The 22901-nt window shown below is 40.2% G+C and overlaps 1 protein-coding gene across 12 annotated transcripts in view; it reads left to right on the forward strand.

Annotated features, from left to right (window-relative positions):
* The window catches only part of AGAP1 (ArfGAP with GTPase domain, ankyrin repeat and PH domain 1), a 362269-nt gene that overhangs the window by 291581 nt on the left and 47787 nt on the right, over positions 1 to 22901 (forward strand). For 6 of the 12 annotated variants that reach the window (XM_038182545.2, XM_038182547.2, XM_038182542.2 and 3 more), the window contains 3 exons: positions 9258 to 9335; positions 17778 to 17932; positions 20166 to 20256. In XM_038182545.2, the coding sequence (XP_038038473.1) occupies positions 9258 to 9335; positions 17778 to 17932; positions 20166 to 20256 (324 nt within the window). The remainder of the gene's footprint in view (positions 1 to 9257; positions 9336 to 17777; positions 17933 to 20165; positions 20257 to 22901) is intronic. The other 6 variants (XM_038182549.2, XM_038182548.2, XM_072041205.1 and 3 more) reach the window with 1 other exon arrangement.

Here is a 22901-nt window from a genome sequence, read left to right on the forward strand (position 1 = left end):
ATTGGAGAAACTAACCTTAGAAATTGGTCGATCAAATGCTACAAGCAAAGTACTTGTTTTCCAGTATTGAAGCTGGTGGTCTAGTGATCACAGCCAAGCAATTATGGCCCTGTTAGATAGCATGAGTAGTAGTCATTAAATAATTATACCTTTGATTAGCTGCTTTAACTGTTCGTTGCCTTTGAAATATGATAGTATAATTTAAAGCTTTTATTAAAAGATAATTTTTCTAGGTGGTTGAAAAGGATTTTGTGTGTGTGTATAAAAGACCCATAATTTTCTGCTCAGATAATGAAAAACTGAGAAAAATGTTTCCAATTAACATTTACGTTTGTCGATTTGAATCTAGTATATTTATAGTGTATTTGAAATGCACTGAATAGTTTAGTTAGTCCTGTACCTGCTGCAAAAGTTTCTGTGGAGAAATGTGACGGGGAAAAAAAGGAATTAAAAACATTTTTTAGAAATGTTTAATTAAACTAACTCCTAACTTTCTTCCCTGCCATGAGTAGAAGTATGAATGCGTTTTCATTTTTTGTCTTCATTCGAAATGTTCCAAGCTGAATCTAAGCCAAATGTAATTAAGTATTAATGTGAATTGAAGTATTACTTTTAGAGTCTTTTGCGGGTTTAAAACAGAGCACTGGAAAGGATTTTAGTTTGGGAGGAGAGGTTTTTTTTTTGTATCAGGCATAAGGTTTTACTTGTGTTTGGGTTGGGTAACTTACATAACTTGGCATTTCTAGCAATTTGCTCAGGAAAACAAGCTGCTCAATATCCTGGTGTTCAAAAAGAACCCATTTGATATATTAAGGGCTATTATTGTCAGACTTTGGCTTCTATTTTTATTGAATAACCATCAGTGGCTGTGTTTTTTGTATTTCGGCTCCATTTTTTTGGCCTGTTGGGATGCATGTCCTGTTAACATCAGCATACAGAAGGAATGTAAGGTTTGGAAACCTTAGAGTTGCACTGAAGTGTTTAAAGATATTTTACTTTGGAAATCTGATTTAATAGATCTGCTGTATGCAAATATGACCATTTGTTAGGAATTATACAAAAGTAGTGTATATATTTCTGAGATCCTTGCACTTGGTATTTTATTTTAAAATTTAGTGTTGGTCAGATCTAGAAACATTAGGTATAGATAATTTGACTTTCTAACTACATCATATATTATATATGCCCTTTTTGTAACCCTTTTTAAGGAATTTTCATCATTGCTGCTTCCATATAGGGTAAGAGAGACCGTCTCAGGCCCCTTCACAGCTGAAGGAACAAGTTTAAGTGGTGTAGGAATCTCCTAGGCTGCATCTCAATGAAATAATTTCAACCCTCTTATGAAGGAGTATGATCTTGTTAAGCAAATCGCTGTTCTGCTGACCAACAAAAAAGGAAAATCCCCAATCTGCAGTTTCACAGCTCCTGATGAAACCACTCATGATGAAGAGTGAGCTGAAAAAGAGAGTGAGGGTGGCTGAAACGTAGAAACGTTTCCGCAGTGTGGTGGCAACTTCATGTAGATTGTCCTGGAGTTTATCCTTAAACACCCCTCTTGACTCTTCCCCAGATCTTACATATCCCTGTTTTTCTAGATAGATGTTACACAGGTATTGTATGTTTTAAAAAAAAAATCACCTGGTGTATGCTATGGCAGAAGGTTTTTCCTCATGTATCTTCTCAGTCTTTATCATTACACAATAAAAATAAACAAATGTCCCTACGTGAATGAACAGTGTTATTATTTTGAGCTTACGATGATGAGATATTCTGAGAAATGAGTGGCATGCTGACTCCATCCCCAGCCCCCTTCCTCCAGTGTAGGTGAAAAGATCCTATTATTTCTGATAATTGATGCTGAGGGCTGTGGCGTGCCTCATTTAATCAGCACTGTTCAGCACACTCCAGGGATGTAATTCATGCACACTTTAACATCCAACATGGCTGACAGGGCTTGGACACACAACCTAACGGCTACATCATTTTTTAATCAGCTATCTGAGGACTATTTATCTAATCAACAAAGAACTCTGTCACACGGAGACCAGAGGTGACATTAGCAAGTCTGTAGTTTCTCGGTACAGCAGTGGAGGAGGATTTGTAGGGTGAGACTCTAGATATTGAGACTTCCCTAAGAAAGAAAGCATATTTCTGCTTATCATGTATCAATAGTGTGGTTTAAGCAACTTGAAGGGGGTTAATGTCGTGTTTAGGTGAGTAGCACCTTAACCATCCTTCGATAACTTCACAGGTATTATTAAGCAGGCGTACCATCAGACGTGCACATGGTTTATACAGTGGATGCTTTTAGAAATAATGGTATGTGATCGTAATGGTGGTAAACATATTTAGTACAATACCTAACTAATCAAAATCAGACAGGAAAAGTAGATTCATTAACACGGAATAAATAGCATCCGTATTAAAGAAAGCAAACACAGAAGAAACTCTGTCTGCAAGGGGTTGGTCACAGATGTAAAGTTATTGCCTGAACAAATACGAAGATATGCGGTAATTGGGAGTCATTAAGCTTAATTGATTCCCAGTTACTCCGTATCTTAACAAAAGGCCATTCCAAAGCCTAATTTTCTTCTTCATCTGCTGACATGCCTATTCTCACTTTATGATATAAACATTTAAAACATGACCAAGCTCATTTTACATACAGCATGTATGTTGAGTAAGTATAATTCATCTCACAAGGTGAAATATTCAAAATTAACAGCAAATGGAGGATTGCCTGTGCCTCCAGATACAGCTGGATGTCCTCCCAGAGCTTCAGCTGAAATGACAAACTGTTGCCACCGTTTTATCATCAGAGCTTGCTGCAATGGACAGAGACCTAATGTTTAATCATCTCCCACTAGTTTTAACTATCTTCTATTTGGATTCATTTTACAGAGCTCTATTTCAGTGGTGTTTGGATGGTCAAAGACTTGTTCAGCCACTAAATAACACATACAGCTTCCATTTCAGAGTGTGTGCATTGCAGTCTGTGCCTTCTAAACTGCAAATGTAAAGATAAGGACCCAGAAAATTGAAATAACAGAGTGGAATTGCATCTGGTAAAGCACAGTAAGTCTCTTCAGCACCTAAAGAGTCATGACAAGGGCTTCATGACTTCTGTGCTCGGTGTGCTCTGCAGGCACACAGAGCCCTCTCTGTCTGTTTGCCAGGCTGTAGCATTTCTACACGTTAAGCCGCATGTGCCCTAAGTCATGCTTGATTTAAGCAGTTAAGGCTTTTCATAGGAAACCCAGATTTTTATTGTTTTGTAAGGTCCAGGTTGTAGATCTGGGAGCTTTGTGGTTCTGCAGCTGGTGAAACAGAAGGACGAATTGGTGGGAGTAATTCATTTAAAAAATAATCAGGAAAAGCTTGTTTAGAACAACAACAACAAAAAAAAAGTGTGAGTCTTGCTTAAACTCTAGAAGAGGTCAAAGCTTGTGTTCTGAAAAGATGAGTTTATCGAATCAAGATCAACTCCAGAAGGCATTCCCCACTAGCAGTTTTTAGGTAGCTAGATGCCCAGGATGTTGTTTGGTGAGCTACAAAACCCCTTTGCCTGCAGTTTGTCTCTAATTAATCACTTTTTCCCAATGTTCTGAAAATTTGCCCTTTCTAGGGGCTTCTCTAGTGCCCTTATGACATGAGTTGGGTGCTTCTTAACACCCTTTTGTGGCAGGGAGTTTGTCTTGCACTCTTGGCAGGTGCAGCAGAACTGGGGGAAAAAATGGATGTATGGACTTTGGAAATGCAATCTGTCCCATTTCAAGGATCTTCTGGCACAGTAAAGTTGAGTTACATTTGCAGAGCAATGCATACGAGAAGTTTGCCTTGCAGCTTCCCTGTAATGGCAGTGCTTTGTTCAGCGGGGCTGTGTGACTGGTGAATCAGCGGAGGTTTTTGAGGTGAGAATGAGGGCTATGTGCTACCCCTTTGAAATGACTTTTATATAATGTTATGTGCAGAGCGAGCAAACCTTGACAGCTGTCGTGGGTAACGCAACCCCTGCTGACACACGGACCGCTGGTACGATAGTCCCATTTGATAGAGAGCACGTCCTTCTAAAAGTAGGTGTCAGCCCTCGTGAAGTGCCAAGCAGCGGTGAGTTTCGGCGTACTGCTTTGCAGAGCTGCGCTTGGTTCCCAGCTGTACACAGGGAGGATGCAGCCAGAGAAACGGCGCTCTGCATTTGCTAACAGAAATTATGCAGAAGGGCATTTTTCTATGTGGCTCAACCAAGAGTTTTTTGAGCCCAGGCTTAACACCTGGCACCAGGAGGCATCTGTCCTGGCCAGGGCTTCTGCAGGCTGTGAACTCTTGAGGCAAAGAGCAGGAGGCACTGGTCATGTCATGTCATGGACAACACCTGAAAAGGGTTTGAGTTTTTTTGTGTATTTGTGTGTGTTTTTTTTTAATCTTACAAGGAGCCATAGGTGAGGCATGAATGAACAACGGCAAGTGTTTTGTCTTACTGGACTCATAGTGTTTAGGTGGAGACGTGGCAAGGTACTTTCTAAAAGTGAGAGCTACCACATTCCCTGGTGAAACACAAAGCTGATATTAAAAACACCCATAAGATGCTCTTGCAACTCTTTTGAGTGACCCAGAAGGAGTGAAGGAAGGAAATGGGAGTGCTTCTGGAGAGACTGCAGGGAATGCATCCAGTCCTCCCTTCTGGATGCAGAAATGGCTGGGGATGTATCCTTCCAAAAATGCAGTTCTACCCCAACAGAACTTTGCAATTGTGCACACCATTTGTTCGCCATAAAAATTATGATGAAAATTAGGATGAAGCAAAGAGGAATACAAGCAGTTTGAACTGGTATGTCTGTTTAGGTAGCATGTGGTTCTTTTACAGTATGTGGAGATGATTCAACAACTGACCTCTGACTACCTGGGGAGTAGTTCCTGCTATAAAAAATAAATATCTGTATGGTCCATTGTAACACTTGACACAGTTATATAGAAGCACATCATTCTTCCCTCCTTACAAATCAATACGGTAGGTTCTGGTCCCTCAAATGGTATATTTGAACTAGGTGTCTGAGCGTGTATGTGCCACACGAGTGACGCATCAGATCATAGATGGTAAAATTGAGAGTAGCTTCCTTGTAAGAGCTCAAGAAATCATTTTAACCCTTCATCGTAAAACCACATGTCAGGCTCCGAGAGTCAACATTTTCATGGTTTGTTGCTTTGTGATTTCTTCCTATGGTAACCACTGGGAGGAACCGCCGGACGATGGCTTGCACCAAGCTGAACATTGCAACAATCAAGGCGTTGTTTTGCAGGTTTGTTAAAAGCAGAGCTCAGAGCCATTGGGTGACAGATAATGACTTATTGTGCTAGTCCAGATTGAGAGTTTGGAAGCACAAATTAATTTGCCTGGCAAAGGTAAGAGTTTAATCTCAGTAATCTAAATTCTGGAGTTAATGAGCTTGGTGAAGATCAGAAACTGTGCTTCCACTCTGTGCCTACATGCTAGTTGGGATGGGGCCCTGCTTTGATTGCTGCAAGATGTTGTTTCCCTGTCAGCGTTCAAGCCAGAGATCAGGGCAAGTGTCGATGTTAATAAGATTTTCTCAAAACGTTATTAAAATACATTAGTCATTCAGATTGTGGTAGTCCAGCATACTAGGCGGAATACTAGTTGCCATTTCAGGACAAGCTAAATCAAATACTTGTATCTTTTGGGAAATAGTTATCTTCATTCCAGGTATTTGTTGTTTGAGAAAAGTGTTTGTTGGTTTCTTTATAGTATCTCTAAGTAGATATGCTTCTTAGTAAGGTTATTCGAAGAAAACAGACTTCCAGAAAATACTTCAACAGATAATTCACCCTAAAGATCTTTTCTCATTACAAAGCTTTGTTTCTGTTAAATAACAAAGTATTTTTAATAACTTTTCATTGGAAACCAGTTCTGGCTTTCATGGTTTTCTTTATCTATGCACATACATATACAACACCAGAGCTGGCAACCAGAGCTCACACTGAGCTAACTTAAAACTGGGGAATGAACCCAGGCTGGATGGACCGAATATTCTGGCATGTAAGTCAAAGGCAGATCAGGCAAACAATGACCTCCAGTGCCTGCTGAGGCCTTGTTGGTAGGTAGCAGAAATTTATAGTCAGACTGTAATTTTGAAGGCAGTCAGGGTGGGATGGCTGGGCTAGGCCCTGGTGGTCGCACGCACATCAATCACCCGGCGGAGGCTGAGCTTGGCACTGTCCAACCCTGCTGCTGATCATATTCGTGAATTCTCAGAGACCGCAGAGCACCACCAGGAAGCAGACTGGAGTCTAATCGATGCTAAAGGACACGCTAGGATGTATCAGGACCTCAGCTTCACTGAGAAAAAAAGTCCATTTGTTTAAAAAGAAGAAAAAGGCATGACACTGAACACATTAAAATGGACTATTTCATCAATAGGTTAATAGAAAACCAGGCTGCAAGTTCACTTCCTGCTTATATGTCCGTACTTTAACATGCGATTAAAGTTTGAAAAATGAAAACAGACTGGGAAAGGGTCTTTGTGTACTGGAAATGGTCTTCCTTTCCTGAGGGTGCCAAACCTCGATTTTGCCTATTTATATGTAAATTTTTTTCAGGAAAAACAAGTTTTCAGCTGGGAAATTGTGCCTCTCTAGTTGCTGGTACCTGCTGGGACTAGTTAAGTATTTCTAAAACTGAAGATTTTTCATATTGAAGGATGCATACAACGAAGATATATTTAGATTCGATGAACTTTAATTTTTAAATAGATCTAACTTAATCTTCCAGATAACATTACATACTTTAATTTCAGTGATATATAGTCTAAAGGATGTCACTCAGATGAGTGACACGAGCCAGAAATGTGCACTTGCAGCCCAGAAAGATGATTGTGTCCTGGGCTGCACACACACGAGTGTGTGCACGCTCTGGGGAAGCCTTGTAGCAGCCTTTCAATGCTTAAAGGGGATACAGGAAAGCTGGGAGGGACTCTTCATTAAGGAATGTGGTGATAGGACAAGGGTAATGGCTTTAAACCAAAAGAGGGGAGGTTTAGATTAGATGTAAGGAAGACTTTTTTCACTCTGAGGGTGGCAATGTCCCAGGCTGCCCCGAGGAGCTGTGGGTGCCCCGTCCCTGGCAGTGCCCAAGGCCAGGCTGGATGGGGCCTGCTCTGCTTGAGGGGTGGCACTGGGGGGGCTTTGAGGTCCCTTCCAGCCCAAACCGTTCTGTGATGTAAGGTACCCAGTCCTCCATTTTCCCTCTCAGCATAGAGCACTAAAGCCTGCAGATCACTTTATTACAACAGGACATCTAGCTTAACAGTCCAGGGTGCTGAGGCATTTCTCTTAGCTGCAGTAATAACTTTTTTATAGCTGTTTTACTGTCTGTGCAGTTTGAAGTTCTTTCTCGGTGTGTACATGAGGATGGCTTTAAACAGGCAACTTTGAGATAGGGGCTGGAGAGAGAAACGTTCTCCTTTCAGTGCCTGAACACATCACCTCCTGCAAACACGAGCTCCGTGCTGCTTTATGACAGGTATCCATGTGCAGCAAACAAGTGCTTGTTCCAGCCTTAGATCTTCAGCCGAAAATCAAGCTTTTTGTTAAGCATTTGAATGACTTTGTGTCACTGTTCCTTTTCTGTGGAAGCAGCTGTTCAGTCTGAGTTCCATGGGACATTAAAAAAAGTTCTCTGTTAAATTTAGAAAGAAAAATTCTTAAATGTTTTATCACCGTACTCATTATGTTGTGTGATGTTCACGTTATCCTAAAGGATGAGGAGCGTCTGAGCTTAGGGGGTCTTATTCCAAATTCATCACAAGTTTCTCCATAATAAGCTGAATCAGAGTGATAGAATGTTCGGTTTTAAAACGTCATGGAAATTAATCATAATTAATAATACTGTAACCGATACTATCCTTTTTAGAAGTCTCACACCTGAGCTCAGGCTCTCCACTGTCTGTGGGCACTAGGTCTGTGTGATCTACTGAGAAAAGTCACAGAAGGAGGTCTTGATGCTCTTCCAGTTCTCACTGACCACAGTGATCTCACCCCTGATCCTGTACAACACATTTTACAAAATTATTACAGGCCAGGCAATGTTGCGTTATTATTTCTTATAAACTTGTAAACATCAGGTAAGCTGATGAGGTGGTTGAAAAGCTTGTAGAGATATCACTTTCCATAGATACGCCATTCCCTCCTTGTCCATGGGTAAAGGAGAGGGGACGTTTCTATTATTTCAGCTTAAGTCACTGTTAGAGGCCAGCGGTACCATGGTGTACTTGGATGTTTCATACAGTTCCTGCCTGATGCAACTGAGTCTAAGCATGTTGTTGATTGAATGCACTTCTCACGCTGTGAATTCACTTGCAAGGAGAAACATGTAGATTTTAAAGAACGTAAAAATTTAGTCTCTTTTAATGAGCACAGGAATTAAGTGCTTTTGAGCAATATTTCCTGCTAATTGTAAAAACAGCAGCTGGGATCTCAGAAAATCTAAAAAATTGTGGATTCTTATAAAGCAGTGGCGGTGTCCATAATATAATATATATTACATATATATATATATATATATATATATATACACACACATTTGCAATTTCCAAGTAAAACTTCTGTTTTGCAGTGATTTGCCAGGGGTGAGGGGGAAGCACAAATAAAATTTACACAGCATCTATGTCTACTTGACAGTCTTCAAAATAATGAAGTAATGCCTGTAAGCTCAATCCTGCAAATAACATTCATTCTTGTTTTGATGATTTAAGCCCATTGCATCATCACCTCAACTTTCAAAGGTGTTATAACTACAGGCATCAAGTGATTAATATAGGCTTTTGGAGGAAAAGAACTCGTCTGGCTGAGTTTGAGTATTAAATAGCATTTTACTGTAGTTGTTTTGACAAGTCTGGTATCCTCTGTACAAATATGTTGTGCATTTTTAGTTCTATTGGTCTGGTTTTGTCTGTTCTAATAGCAGATCCATCTAGTCTTGCCAAACCCTGTCATGTTTCAGAGTTTTAAAAAACATTTCCAATAAGGAAGAGGCTTTCCATATTGTCTGTGGATCTGAGAGGCTGTATAGTCCTGTGTGCATTTTCTGTGTGTAACTCTTCACATGTAACAGGCTTGTGCTTGTATTTTACTTCACATGCTATTTTGATGTTTCTTTTTCCCCCCCTCCTCATTTTTTTTCTTTTCTTTATTTTTATTCTATTCTCTTTTTTTTCTCTTCCCCTTCTGCTCTCTGGATGCAGCCAAACGCAAAGCTTGGAAACTAAACCGTGTTGGTAGCCTGCGAAATATATACAGCAGCAGCAGCACCAACACTGAAGGTAACAAAACAACACGTTTTAGATGAACACCTCCTCTCTACCCCTTTTTTAACCCGCTTTTCTGAAAATTGTCCTCATTCCGTCTCTCCCTTACCAAATGCAGGAATGGAAATCAAATTTGCCCAAAGCATGCGTGCTTTCATCTTATGTTTGCAGAGTCATTCCAGTGGTCTTTTCATCTTTTTGTTTGTGCATTTTATTTTACCATTCATGTTCCTTTCAGCTTACTTAAATTTTGACCTTTCCCTCTAGTCGTGGAGTGGTGATGTTTAAATTACTTCAAGAACCCATTTTCTTCTTTTATTTATTTATTTTTTTATATTCCCTTTATACATGTGGGCACTCAATGTAATATTTCCCAAGTTATTACAGTTTTTAAAAGTGTTAGTATCAGGTGTAATGATCTGTAGCCAAATACAATAGTGTGCCGTGACATTTAAGTAACAGTCTTAATTTGTTTTGTGAAAGCGTTCTCCATAATGCTCTTTGCAGCTCTAATCCAAAGGCGAGACAGTGCCGGGTCATTTGCATGTGCTACTCTTGCTTGTAAATTCTCTATATTGTTGTATTTCTAAAGGTCATCTGGTGCCAAAGTTCACAAATTGACTTACATTGCTTTTTTTTCACCGAAGACAGCCGTCATGGCTTTTGTATAATAGCACATTGAATTTTTTTTCCCCCTCCACCTTCATTTGAACAACACAATTATAAACTTCCTTCTTTTTTTTATTATTACAAATGTCAAAGGTCAGAATTACTTGGAAGCCAGGAGAGGAGAAAAAACCTCTGCCACCATCTCCAGCGGCATGTAAGAGGGATAGTGTAAGAAATATGGAATGCAAAATAGGTCACAACTCAGTAATCTCAATATAATGGGGGGGGGATTTTTTTCACTTAAGTGCGAACCAAATGGGTCAAGTAATCGCAAGCGCATGCCCTAACACTAATTGACTTATTTTGGAATGATTATAACTGTAATATTTTTCTTAATGTCACTGTTTTCTGGGCTGTTGATTTTAGTGATTGCCAAGCAGTGGCATTAAATCTCTTGTAAATTTTAAATTGCATGCTATTTCTGTAAACAAGTCCCTCTGTTCACATCCTGATCATTAACCTTTGGTGATTTATATCACCGTCCTTTTTTGCACAATTACTGCTGTATTGCTGTTGGATGCCGTGCTCTCACTGCCAAATAAAGTATATGTGGGAAACAAAAGTGTAATTTTCCTGCAGCTTGTTAAGGAGGCTTTTTTAATTATAATTTTGTTTTATTTCTCAGTGTAAATGTAAAATTATTACCTTTCAGAGCAACAGTTGCAAAATTCTTCCTATTTTGATCATTTTGGTGTCTTTTCAAGTGCAAAATATGAAATGAGAGAAAGTGATTATTGGACATAAATGTTTTCTTTTTCCATTTAATAGGAAACTAAGTAGATACTTCTAATAATATTTAATTTTGTATGTACGTGCTGGTTTTTAATCTTTTCTGTTAATCAGTGCACAGACATGTTTGTTACAGGTATGCTCATGGAGGAGCTGGTGATTTTATACCTATTTGTTATTAAATTGTAGCAGTGAAACAAGTGTAAAGCATTCCCTTGTGTCTTACAGATGAAGATCTCAGGGTTTAGGGCCTGTCTGGTTTAAAAAATCCCTTACTGCGCTCATCAGACTAGCTGTCGAAGGCACACAGAATAAGCTTATGGGAACGTGTTCCTGATAGCTATATGGTCCAAAGAGTTTTGAGAGCTGTCATCAAAGTGAAATTCTGAAATTAAACAAATGCATCTTTTTTTGGAAGTATAATCCCTGCTAAAAACTGAAGATCCACTGTTCTCCATAGTTTTGCATCTCTGAGCTTGTATGTTTAACCTCGCTGTGATAGCAGGAGTTGTGAGACTGGCAAATGTAGAGTTAATGAGCAGTGTAAGTATTAAAAGCCACATGTTTAGATAATTATGCCTTCAAAAAAGAAAATGTTGATAGGAAATGACAGTCCAGAATAACAAATCTGCTTTAGTCTTTAGCACATGCTTGCTCAATTGCACTTACACGTTTTTACAGAACAAAAATATTCTCATCATGTACAATTCTCATTTTTAAAAGCTTGATCTAGAAAGCAGTTTCTCAGCTAGTTTTTAATTCCGATCCTATTATTTAGGGATTCTGTGCGCTTCCATGTAGCAAAATCTCCAATTAAGATGGGCAAAGCAAAGGTCTGCACACAGCAACTCAGATGCTGGAAAGGTTTCATCGATGCTTAGCAGCAGCGAGTGTCTGCATGGTCCTCAGCGTGGTGGGTCGGTCACTGGTGCCTGGTGCTCGCACAAGGTCACCTTTTGCTACACGCCGTGCAAAGCTGAGAGTCCTCCCTGAATGTGGTTCCTCTCAGCTATTTGATGCCCAAACCATTGCATTTCTGTCGTGTCTGTCCTGGCCGGATTTTCACAAAGGTGACTGTCTGGGTGTAGGATTCACAGCTGGACGGCTCTAACTTCTGAGGGCAGAAAGAAGCGGGCATTGTACTGCTATGCCCTTTGCTGTTCCTTCATCACTTTCGTACTGATGTTATTTAGAAAGATTATTTCTTAGATTAAAGAAAGTAAAATTTCTTGCAATTGTAGAGTTTGACTAAAACTGCTCATTTTCAGATTTTTGTGTTTGTTTTTTTTTTCTCATAGGGAGTCACTGACAAATGAAAAAGTAGCACCTGCTCCTTATTGCAGGCAGCCAAGATTTAAGCAATCTTTTGATTTTCTAGGGGGAAAGCATGTAATAGCATGTCGCGCTTAAAACAGACCCTGCTCGATTTCACTCTTCTGAAGCTGGAGTCTGGTGTACCTGCTCTCAGAGCAGGATTGTTAAAACATGGAATTATTTTTCCTGTAGCAATGTGTAAAGAAGTAGCTTTATGAAATGTAACAACTGTGCTCTGCATGCTTTGGTTAAACATTCAAAAAGATACTAAATCCTCATTTTTCCACTCTTCATGGTTACATGGGACATGTTAAGCTGTGCTGCATCGGAGTTGCCAGGATCTCATGGAAAACTTGTCTTCTGCATATTCATTAACTCCCAAACTACCTTTTGCTGGAAAGGTCGCGATGCTGTTGCTGCCGTGATGCTGTGCCAATGCAGGTAGTTAGCTTTGACTCAACCACAGCAGATGCAGGGGGAGGCTGTTCATTCACAACACCAAAGATAAGCTCTACCCAATCGACAATTTAAAAAGCGAGCTGTGGGTTTGAAATGTATTGGGGAACACCTAGTGCAAGTACAGACTTAGGTACCCTATGAACTGAATTTAAAAATGACTTCATGCATTTCTTCAAATCGTGTTGCCGTAAAGCGAATACATATGGTGGGGGGGCTGAGCGCCTTGAGCTAGAAACAAGCCTTTCATCATCAGTTTGTCATTCACGGGTAGTGATATAAAACAGTACCACTGAAAAATTCTTCCAGTGGAATGCAACCTTTACCAAGAGCTGTGGGCAACTGATAGCAGAGCTATATTGTCCTGATAGGGTTGATTTTCAAAACTAATTAGATTTAGACACTGGGTTTGGAAAGGGGAGAGAAGTATTAGCGTAGTCATGCCCAGTGGGACATGGCACAAATATTTCCTTAATTGATGCTGCTAATAAACATGCTTATCTTCCAAGTTACAGGGATAATTTACACCAAGTGGCAAAACGTAACGATAGTTATCATTATGTTGTACATAAATAACACGCACCTTCGTTGTAAACAAATTGTGTATTGTAAACATCCAGCGTTGATTGCTGGAGCACCTCAGCAGTTTTTCATTATCATCCTTTTGAAAAGATTGAGGGTTATTAAGGAAGGATGCTTGAGTGGAAGTGGTTTTTGAGAGATAAAAGAGGATGTGATAAAAAGGGAGTTTAAATAGGTCTTGGTGTTACTTCAGGCAGGCTTGAATAGGTCCAAACCTGTAATCTCAACTCTAGAAGATGCTTCATGGGTGTTTGAAATATGCCATTGAATCTCTTGGTTCTACACTTGCTGTTTCTGGAAAGTATATGCTGTGCCACTGGCATCTCTTGCTATTAATTTACCAAGGTAGCATTAGCACCAGAATCCTCTGGCAACTACATTGTGCAAAGATGCAGATGCACGATCTAGCATGTAAGGTAAGAGGCTGGTTGTAAACCACTGACTTGGAAGTCAGAAATCCAGTTTTATTTCTGATTCTTTACAAATATCCATGTGGGCCTATGAAAAATGCCTTAATCTTGGTAAGTCTTCATTTTATGCCCTTGGAAAAGTAACAATACTGTGGTTTTTTTTCAAAGTAAACATTAGGGATGGGTGTGATTTCTGATTGTAGAGTGCCTGGCAGAAAAGGGGGCCTTAGCTTCCACTGATGTGAAGCTGTGCTTGTGGTTATCCACCACTGGTGCAAGGTGTCAGTAGCTATTTATGCTGTTCTTAATACTGAGAATAAAAGATCTGAGAAGTTAAAACTGCAAACAAAATTATATAAGCACATTGTTTAAAGCATCTCTTACTGGGATACCAAGACACGTGTTTTCCCTACATTTTAGTGGACTTAATTGAGCTCTCTGGAACAAGTTACAGAATAATTGTATCCTGTAGTTATTTTCAGTGTAGATTGCTAAATCTGATCTCTGTTACGTACCATGAACACTGGCATTGGTGTGGGAATGCAGTGGATGCAGTGTGACTGTACCTGTTTGTCTTCCCTTGCACAGCACTTGTAAGGAATTGTGCATCGTTCTCCATAAGTGGGTGGGCTGTAGCAATGGATGTTGTTTGGCAGGGGAAAATGTTCATGAAGTTCTGCTGAATGAAGGAAACTTACTATGAAAAGGTAATGGTGAAATCGGTGTGTGCAGCATCAACCGTGGTACCGTGTGGTTCCTAGAAAGTGGTAGTGCTAATGGCTTCCGTGCCACTATATGCAAGGCTGTGTAGTTTTCCTAAAACTCACTGGTTGCACATCCACCGCTCCTCTAGTAAAATCCAAAAAAGTCTCACGTGTTATCAGCTGTATCAACACAGTCTTACAGTTTGGGCTTATTTCCCGTTTTAGCCACCCCTTCCCACTTACACCCAAAAAAAAAAAAAAAAAAAAGGAAAAAGAAAAAGAAACCCCACAACATTTTAGACATCTCATGTTGATAATAACTTCCAAATGTAAATCAGTTGCAGCTGTTTCTTAGCACTTTAACCCTTTGTCTGCTGGGCTTCCAGGAAATAATTGATGACTGATTGGCCCATTAACCTTTTTAAAAAAAAGTTTGACAGCCCGGACTTGTGTAATGAGGAGGGATTCTTAGTGAAATCAGTTTGATGGCTGAGTTGCTTGCCCCTGAGGATGAAAAATTAGCCCCATGGGACCTCGTCTGCATAGAAACTGGACACAATTAGTGTAATATCCGGTGTTATTAATGTAGTTTGGAGTAATTGGGCAGGTTGATTTCGACAGGTTGATGGTGCTAAAATACTATTATAGTGGACCTTTCTATGAATAACTGTTAAACATGGAAAACTGTTTAATAAAATTTTGTGATTGGGCTCATAGGGATTTAAATAGCACAACCTATAATTTTACCGAAGAGTAAAACTGAGCAGTTTCACCCTGCTGCCTGAAATTTTTCTGTTTGTGTTTGCGATGGCTGAGGATCTACATGTTTGCTACCTGCGTGCCGTGCCTGTCTTACACATTGCTCTGCAGGTGACGTGGTGTTGGCTCTGGTGCTTTGTTTTGCAGTCGTGTCTGCAAAAACAAAACTCCATCACTTTTAAGCAGAAAATGTGTTATTGAATGCATCTTCCACTGGTGCTCTTGCTTCTCGTCTGAGCTTTGTAAGGATTAAGCCTAATAAAATATGCAAACTTGTGCGTTCTTAATGTGTTGTCAACAACAACCAAGTTGTCAGCTCGCTTCCTGATGACATGGAGATGCCCTCCCAGCCCAGCCTTAGGACATGCTGCAGCCCTCGTAACCCGTGGTGGGGCTGCATGGGGACAAACACACCAACACGCCGTGCAGACCTGGCAATCCCAAGCCACAGCGGCTGCGAGGCATTTGCAGCTTTTGTCACAGTGTCATCTGGTCACCGCAGAAGAGGTCAGAGATTAAACAAGAGAGCCTTTCCTTCGGAAAAAGGATACTTCATGTGTAAAGGAACACCGACAGGAAGCAGCTGGCGGTGTTCCCCCCTTTTCACTCGAGTCGCCTGGATGGCAGGGTTCACACACCACGCAGGATGCCTTCCAGGAGCAGAGGGTAACTTCAGTGCAGCATTCCTTGCAAACAAAGCCTGCAGGGGCACTGTTGTGAGCGAGGACAGTATTTCAAACTTGCTTTTAAAGGGCAGACTGGCTGGATTGCAGAATTTATTTCTCATAATAAATTCCTAAGTACGCAATCACGATTATTGGCAAATACAAGATGGGAGAGTTCAGTCATGCCGAGTCTTGGCTTTATGCACTTCTTTCAGGTCCTGGAATTGTGATGCTGGGAAGTCATGTAGTTCTTAGATGCTGAAATTTTGGGCTGGACCGTGACAGGATTGTGTCTCTGCAGAGAGTCTCTCTAAATTTATAGCACATACACTTGTTGATCATTATGGATGAGAAGCTAGCTCAGTCCTGTGTGCTTGAGGAGTCACCTCTCTTGTAGCGCCCTTGTTTCTTTGCATCCATTGGGCCGTCCTCCCTGCTTAAAAAGGAGGCATGGGGAATTCATTTTCCCTGTGGTGACAAAATGACCCCAAAACCATGCGCCACCCCATGCGATAGCTTTATCTTCCAGCACCCACTGAGTAGAGGAGAGATGAGGGAGAAGGGCACAATACCTAAGAATGAGTCTCCTGAACTGGACTCTGCCAGAAGCTGCTTCATGTGAGATTCACTTTTTTTGTGTTCTCTTACTCTGCCTGCGTTCCCTGGCTTTCTCAGGACCCTCTTCCCTCCAACAAGGCTTTCTGGAGGTGCTTCAGTTTTTATTCTGCAGCACTGCGTTGTCCTGCTGATGACAGTGCCCAGGACTGAAAGCAATTTTAGTCTCTCTGTTGGACTTAATCTTACATCACCTTCATAAACTCTTGAAGCTCCATTTGATAAATGTGACTTTTTTTTTTTTGTGATTTAATCAGCATTTTGCTTTGTGATCCTACCTGCTTTTTACACAATATTGCTAAAACAAATCTAGTTATACCTGCGCAGTTGCATTTCTCTCCTCTTTCTGTTTTCATTTATTCTACACTTATTTATTTATTTATTAGTGTAACTGCTACTTCAGGTGTTCTCATGCACCTGGAAATAACCTTCAGCTCTGTGTGTGTTCTCAAGGTGCAAAGTAACCTACTCTGTTTTTTGAGAGTTCATTAAAGCAGCATAAGCAATAGTCTTGCTAGCATGGAGCTTACCAAGAAAAAAACAGTTGTCCCACAGGTAGAGAAAATGACTTCCTGCGAGCAGCAGTGCTATCTTTAAATCTAGTGCTAGATTGGTCACTTATCTTTACATGCTCATGGATGACAAGGTAATGCAGGAGGTTCATGGCTCTGAATACGTAATAAGTCATTAGTAGACACGTGAATGTAAATGCTCTTTCTAAAACCCGTTACGTCTGATGTTCACCAGAACTTTGTGCTCTATTATTATGTTCCTTTCATGCTTCATGCCTGCTATTCCCAATTCTACTATCTCTGTTTCAGCTTCTTTGATTTTTTTTTTAATTTGACTTTGCTGTCCCATGTGTAGTTAGTGTGCGTACTTCTGTTGATGTTTTCATATGCTGCAGTGCTTCAGCCTGAATTCTAGTCCTTATGCTCCAGTGGCCCTAAAGGTTTTTCTTTGACCTTTTCTGCTAGCTTCTCAGGTCATTTTATCATCTTCCATGTCAAATATGAATGTTGAATAAGCTGAACTGATTTTAATCCTGTATAATCCGGTGTATTTGTGCTGTAGACCAGAAAAGCACATTTTTTTTTTTAACATATCTGTGCATGTACACGTGTGATTGAAGGAAGAATTGACAAACTTTGTGTTGTCACCTCTTTATAGTCTGTCTGTCTTTTTAAGTTAATTTGTGACACGTGTAGCTCTTAGCACCTCAGGTTAAAGTCTAAATAATGTTTGTTGGCCACTTTGTGTTAGAGAAATGGATAGACTCAACACTAAATACTCAAACACATAGAGGAACTGAATATTTATGCATAAAAAAAAAGTATTTTATCTACATAGCATTTAGAGAGAAACATTTTGCATCTGCGAGTTGTTTTGGGATGCATTGTGCAGCTTCAGGGTAGTTGGAGATACTTAGCCTTGAATCTCCGGCATTCAGACCTGCAATTCCTTGTTACATTGCAGAAATTCTCATCAAACAGGATTGTTTAGGCCTATCTATCGAGATCCTTAACTTTTCTTCCTATTACATGTTTTTTTCAGAACAAGAAGAAAACTTCGAGTTTATCATTGTCTCTCTCACTGGCCAGACATGGCACTTCGAAGCTACCACATACGAAGAAAGAGATGCATGGGTACAAGCCATAGAGAGTCAGATCTTGGCCAGTTTACAGTCATGCGAGAGCAGCAAGAACAAGGTATGGCACACAAGAGTAATACTGAAAATAAGTTATGGTGGTTGATGATTAAAAAGAAAGCAAAATCAAGAACCCCGAGTTTTAAAACTTGTCCTCCTAGAGAGATGCATGTGCTAGGCACATGGCACAGTCGTGTTAGAGCTGCATACGTTTCTCAGATATTTCAAGATAACTGGTACTGTAGCTCGTTTCACAGTTTATTTTTGAGAGCAATTGAGTAAATAGAGCTACTGGATTATATTTGGGTCTTCTGGATTGCTCTTAAAATTTGACTGCAACTTGGAGCAGGGTCCCTACTGATAAGTTATATTGTGGATTCACTACTGCAGACTCAGGTTTGTTTCAAGGTAGGGAAGGGCTGCAGAAAGTTCTTTAAGAAGAGCCTGTCTTGGTGAAGAGTAGAGGCAGACCCAAAACCCAGCTTATTTACTTGCCAAATCTCAATTAACATTTATTTTGCTCCTGCATGGCGAAGTTTAGTTAAGCATTCTGGTTGGCCTAGCCATAAATGTGCAGTGGTGTTCAGGCACAGGGCTCCGCAGTGATAAAGTGATACAAATCACAGAAATCAAAGATAAGCTATAGCCTTTTCCTAAAAGGAGCTGTCTTTCTAATTTGCCATGCTTTCACATTATGACAGAAGTAATTTGTTCTTCTTTCCTATTAAAATACACGTTTAAAATCTGAGAGTACTTGAGCCGTTGCTCATTGTTGGAGGGGCAGGAGAACCTGTGATTCCTGAGTCTTTGTGACTGCAAACAGTTCACAACTAGAGAGCAAGGTGTTGAGTGGTAAGGGAGAGAGAGAAAAGGGGAGTAATTGTTCAGACCTGTAGACCCCTTAACCTTATCCATGTGAGAGATGTCTTTAATGATTTCATATTGCAAGAAGGAGACTCAAATTTTGAAAGGAATGCCTGCTTTCATTACCCCAACCTACCAGAACAGATCAGACATCAGTAATTATCATCACTGTAACATAATTTACTTCCTATTTGGTTAAAAAAAAAATGTTTATTTCTAATATATATTCCTGAGAGGGAGAAAAATTACTACCTATTTGGTTTTGTGTCTGACTTTCATGGATTTGCACATTTTAATGTGTATATTAAGAGAGCATAGCAGAGGAAATGAGTATACTAACACCCACGTTAAAAGAGCCCTAATAGAAAAGAGGGCAAAGAGTGGCTGTTAACATTTACTGTGTGATACCTACAGAGAAGATTGTCCTTTGTGTATATTAAATACATGTATTCTTTTGAAAAGGAGAATCCATTGATACGATTTTGCTTGTTCAGAGTGCTTTTTTGGTTATATATTCAACCTGCTACAATGCTCCAATAGATTTTTCTGTAAAGTATTTCCAAGGTCTCACAACAGAAGAACTAACCAGAACACCATAAGCACAGCTAACTGGACAGGTTTAGTAAGCCTCACACTGACAGACTGGGAAGACATATCTCCACATGCCCATACGTAAGACCCGGTCCTAATCCTGCTTAAATTATTTCAAAAAAGATTGACTTTCATTTGAAAATTAATTTCAGAGAGCCCATAATTTGGTACAGCTAACAATTTTCTTCTCAGATAACCCACAAGAAGGTTTAGTTGGATAGAGCTGAACTACTACTACGTGGTGACAGACACTCCGGGTCATCGGCCGGTCATCATGGAGAGAATCTAAATGGGAGCCATCTGATTAAATCTGACCTTTTGACAATAAAGGGTTTCGGTTTCTTTCGCAAGCCATCCCTTAGTCTTCATTAGCAAAAGCAAAAACATCAATAAAAGAAATTGATTTGATACAATAATATTCTTATCTAATTTATCTAAAGAAGTAAATCTACGCTGTACCTTTCTTGTGAATAGCAGGGCTCATCCTGAAGCTCAGTTTTCCTCTGCACAGGCTCCCCACCAGTTAGATTCCAGGCAAGAGTCCCCAGAGTGCTGGGAGTTCCTGTGCAGGGTGGGGACAGCTCTGGGAGAAATCCCAAGCTGACAAAATTAGGGGAGGAGAGAGGGAATTTCTGCTTGGCAGGCATGGTCTTGTGGTACTTGGAGACGCTATTGAGGTTGCTGTTTCTTGAGAGGCAATCCAAAGGCTTCAGGATCTTTCAGCTTATTTGTTGAAACTTGATCTAAGCTTTGTTTTGTTGCCTTTGCTGACAATTTTTATCTAACCCTTTTTATTGGGCTCTTGTTTGTTGCATACGTGTTTCTTCAAATCTGCGCAGTCCCGTATGACGAGTCAGAGTGAGGCCATGGCCCTTCAGTCAATCAGGAACATCAGAGGCAATTCCCACTGCGTGGACTGTGAAGCACAGAGTAAGTACAGCCATTGCCAAAGGCAGCACCGGCTGCTTGCTTGCAGAAACTGACCTCACTCATCTCCTTGGCCGAGACTTGGGTGTACACCCACCGCAGGCTTTGTCTTTTTTGGTATTATATTCCATATGTTGTTTGCACATTTCTTCTTCATTATGGAGTTTGCTTAATCAAGCTTAATTTATGTTAATTTATACTTAATATATGCCATGTCAGATGAGTCCTAATTTTTCCCCCTTGTTGTTGTACTTGTCTCTTCAAATGTGAACATTTTTTCCCTTTCCTTTGAAGAAAGGGAAAAAGGACTTTGCTCTTTGACATCAGTTACTTCCATTTTCTTCCTACTTTGGGTGGAGAGGGCATACGTACTGTGGTAATATTTTCAGAGAGGTAAAGCTTAATTTGTGGGTTTTGGGTTTGTTTTTTTTTTTTATGGTTACTTGTCAGAAGAAACCGAAGTCATTGCTCGTTATGTCTGGATACTAGAAAACTGATTTGGGAATTTTTTCCCCTTTATGTTTCTTTCCCTTTTTTATTTTTAAACATATACCTAATGTTCAGAAAAGTGTTCTCAAGAATACTTTGAGCTGCTCTTCACCTCACTAACCCCAGCTGAGGTCATTATTCTGTTGCTCTTTAGTTCCAGAGGTTTGTAACAAAGCCATAAAAAGGAAGTACTCTTGCTCTAAAGCAATTAGCTGTAGAAGCTGAAGGATTGAGAACTTGCGCATTTTTATTTCTTTGATGTTTGAAAGTCAGAACTTTTTTCTTGTGATTTTACATGTGCTTAAAATGGAAAAATATTCATTTATTTTTCTTTGGATACTTTTTTTAAGACTTACTGTTTAGGATTCTGACTATTTGTCTAAGCCATTTAAACTTTCCAGCTAAATTTAAAATGAACATTCATACAAAAGTGTAAGTGCTTTTGCATGATTAATTTGCTGTCTGCATAGTTAACAATTCAGCTGATTCGGTCATCCACCAAGCAAGCCTGCCTCATCCTCAAAAGGTTTGAAGAGAAGGTGGTTAGCACATTAACAGGCATTTAAAATGACAAGTTTTTTCCAGTCCATGCCATCAAAATGTTCTTCACACTGATTGATTTTAATTGATTCTTTTGAAAGATATCAGATGTCAGATATTCGTATTCTGTCCGTAGGCGATGGATCGAGAACAAAGGCAGGTAGGTGCTCTGTCCTCAGCATGCAGGGATATGAGCCTTGACTGGACTAGGCTTTGAGCACCAGGATTCAGATCCTGTCCAAACAGCTCAATGACCTGCTTGTAGGAGAACTCCAGTATAAATATCATGGACCTTTCACAGACAGACAGAAAAAAATATCAACCTTGATGAATTAAGGTCTTTACATTCCATGGGCTAGTAATCCAGAGTGTGATAAACAAGGAAAAATGTTACTTTGGCTGATATTTTAGCACACACAGATGAAAGTGACTCATTTATTCATGTTCTTTCATATTAACCTGGTAATCGTTCAGATTTATTCCAAGGCTTTAGTGTAGTTGTAGCAGTATTCATATAAGATGCAGTGCTGCATATGAGAAGGATGAGGTTTTCAAGTGACCTTTAGCTTCTCCGAAGTCTTCTCCAGTCTATCTGTACAGCTGTGGGTAGCATTTTCCAAGACCCTGCTAACCGGTCACCCAAATAGAGGGGAAAAGTGTAATTCCTTTATGGCAAACAGGTTCCCACACCCACCCGTGTCCTTGCAATGTGCCCATGAACCCTTTAAGCTCTACCCAGAGTGCACGCTATCCCCAAGGTATGTTTCTCTCCTAGTCTTGTACCCCAGTATTTATGCAGCTCAGCTAGATGTTTAATCAGAACATGATTGTGCAAAAAAAGCCTTTTTTTTTTTTTTTTTGTCCTTTTCCTTTCAGCCAGGTTGTTTTTCATCCAGATTGCTTCTTGGGTCAAGCTGGCCACACGTGCACGGTGCCAGCAGGGGCTGTGCCAAGAATATGTTGCAGGGAGAGGGCAGGATGGGACCACCCTTTTTGGCAGCTGTCAACACTTGGTTATATGTCTTGGGGGGTAGGGGGCAAGTTTGCAACCTCAGCTGGAACCTCACTGAATTGTTTGTGTTCTCGGAGATTATTTAAACCTTCCTTGTCTCTTCTTGTCATTTGCCCTTCCTAATTTTAAGTCCTCTATTTCCTTTGAAAAACCTGCGTTAGTTCCTAATTAATGTATCTTAAAACGTAAACATGCGCGCACACTGTGTGAACCTCAGCCTGCTGCTTTTTATGCCAGGCCTTGCTTTATTCCCTTCACTCCCTTTCTCTCTTGCCTGGGCAAGCCCTTACCCCGGAGCATTTTGCATCACAAACACCAGGGCCCTTGTGGAAGGCTTGCATAGTTTGCATCTTCACAAAGCCAGATGTTTGGGAGCAAAGGAATATGAGATGTTGCTGTCCCTCACTTCCATTCAAGGGCCATCAATCTTCCACTTCAGAAGTCTCATTCTTCCTCTTTCTAGAACGCTTTGGCTTTTTAGCACTTCATTACAGCACTTTGTTTCACTGGGGAATTTCTGCTTTGTTGTATGTTAACCAGCAGCAGTAGTACCAGGAGCCCTTGAGTGCTTCAGCCCTCTGCCCCTTTAGCAGTCTCAGACTGCAAA

The sequence above is a fragment of the Anas platyrhynchos genome, chromosome 7 (genome assembly GCF_047663525.1).
Source record: "Anas platyrhynchos isolate ZD024472 breed Pekin duck chromosome 7, IASCAAS_PekinDuck_T2T, whole genome shotgun sequence".
NCBI classification, from domain to species: Eukaryota; Metazoa; Chordata; class Aves; order Anseriformes; family Anatidae; genus Anas; species Anas platyrhynchos.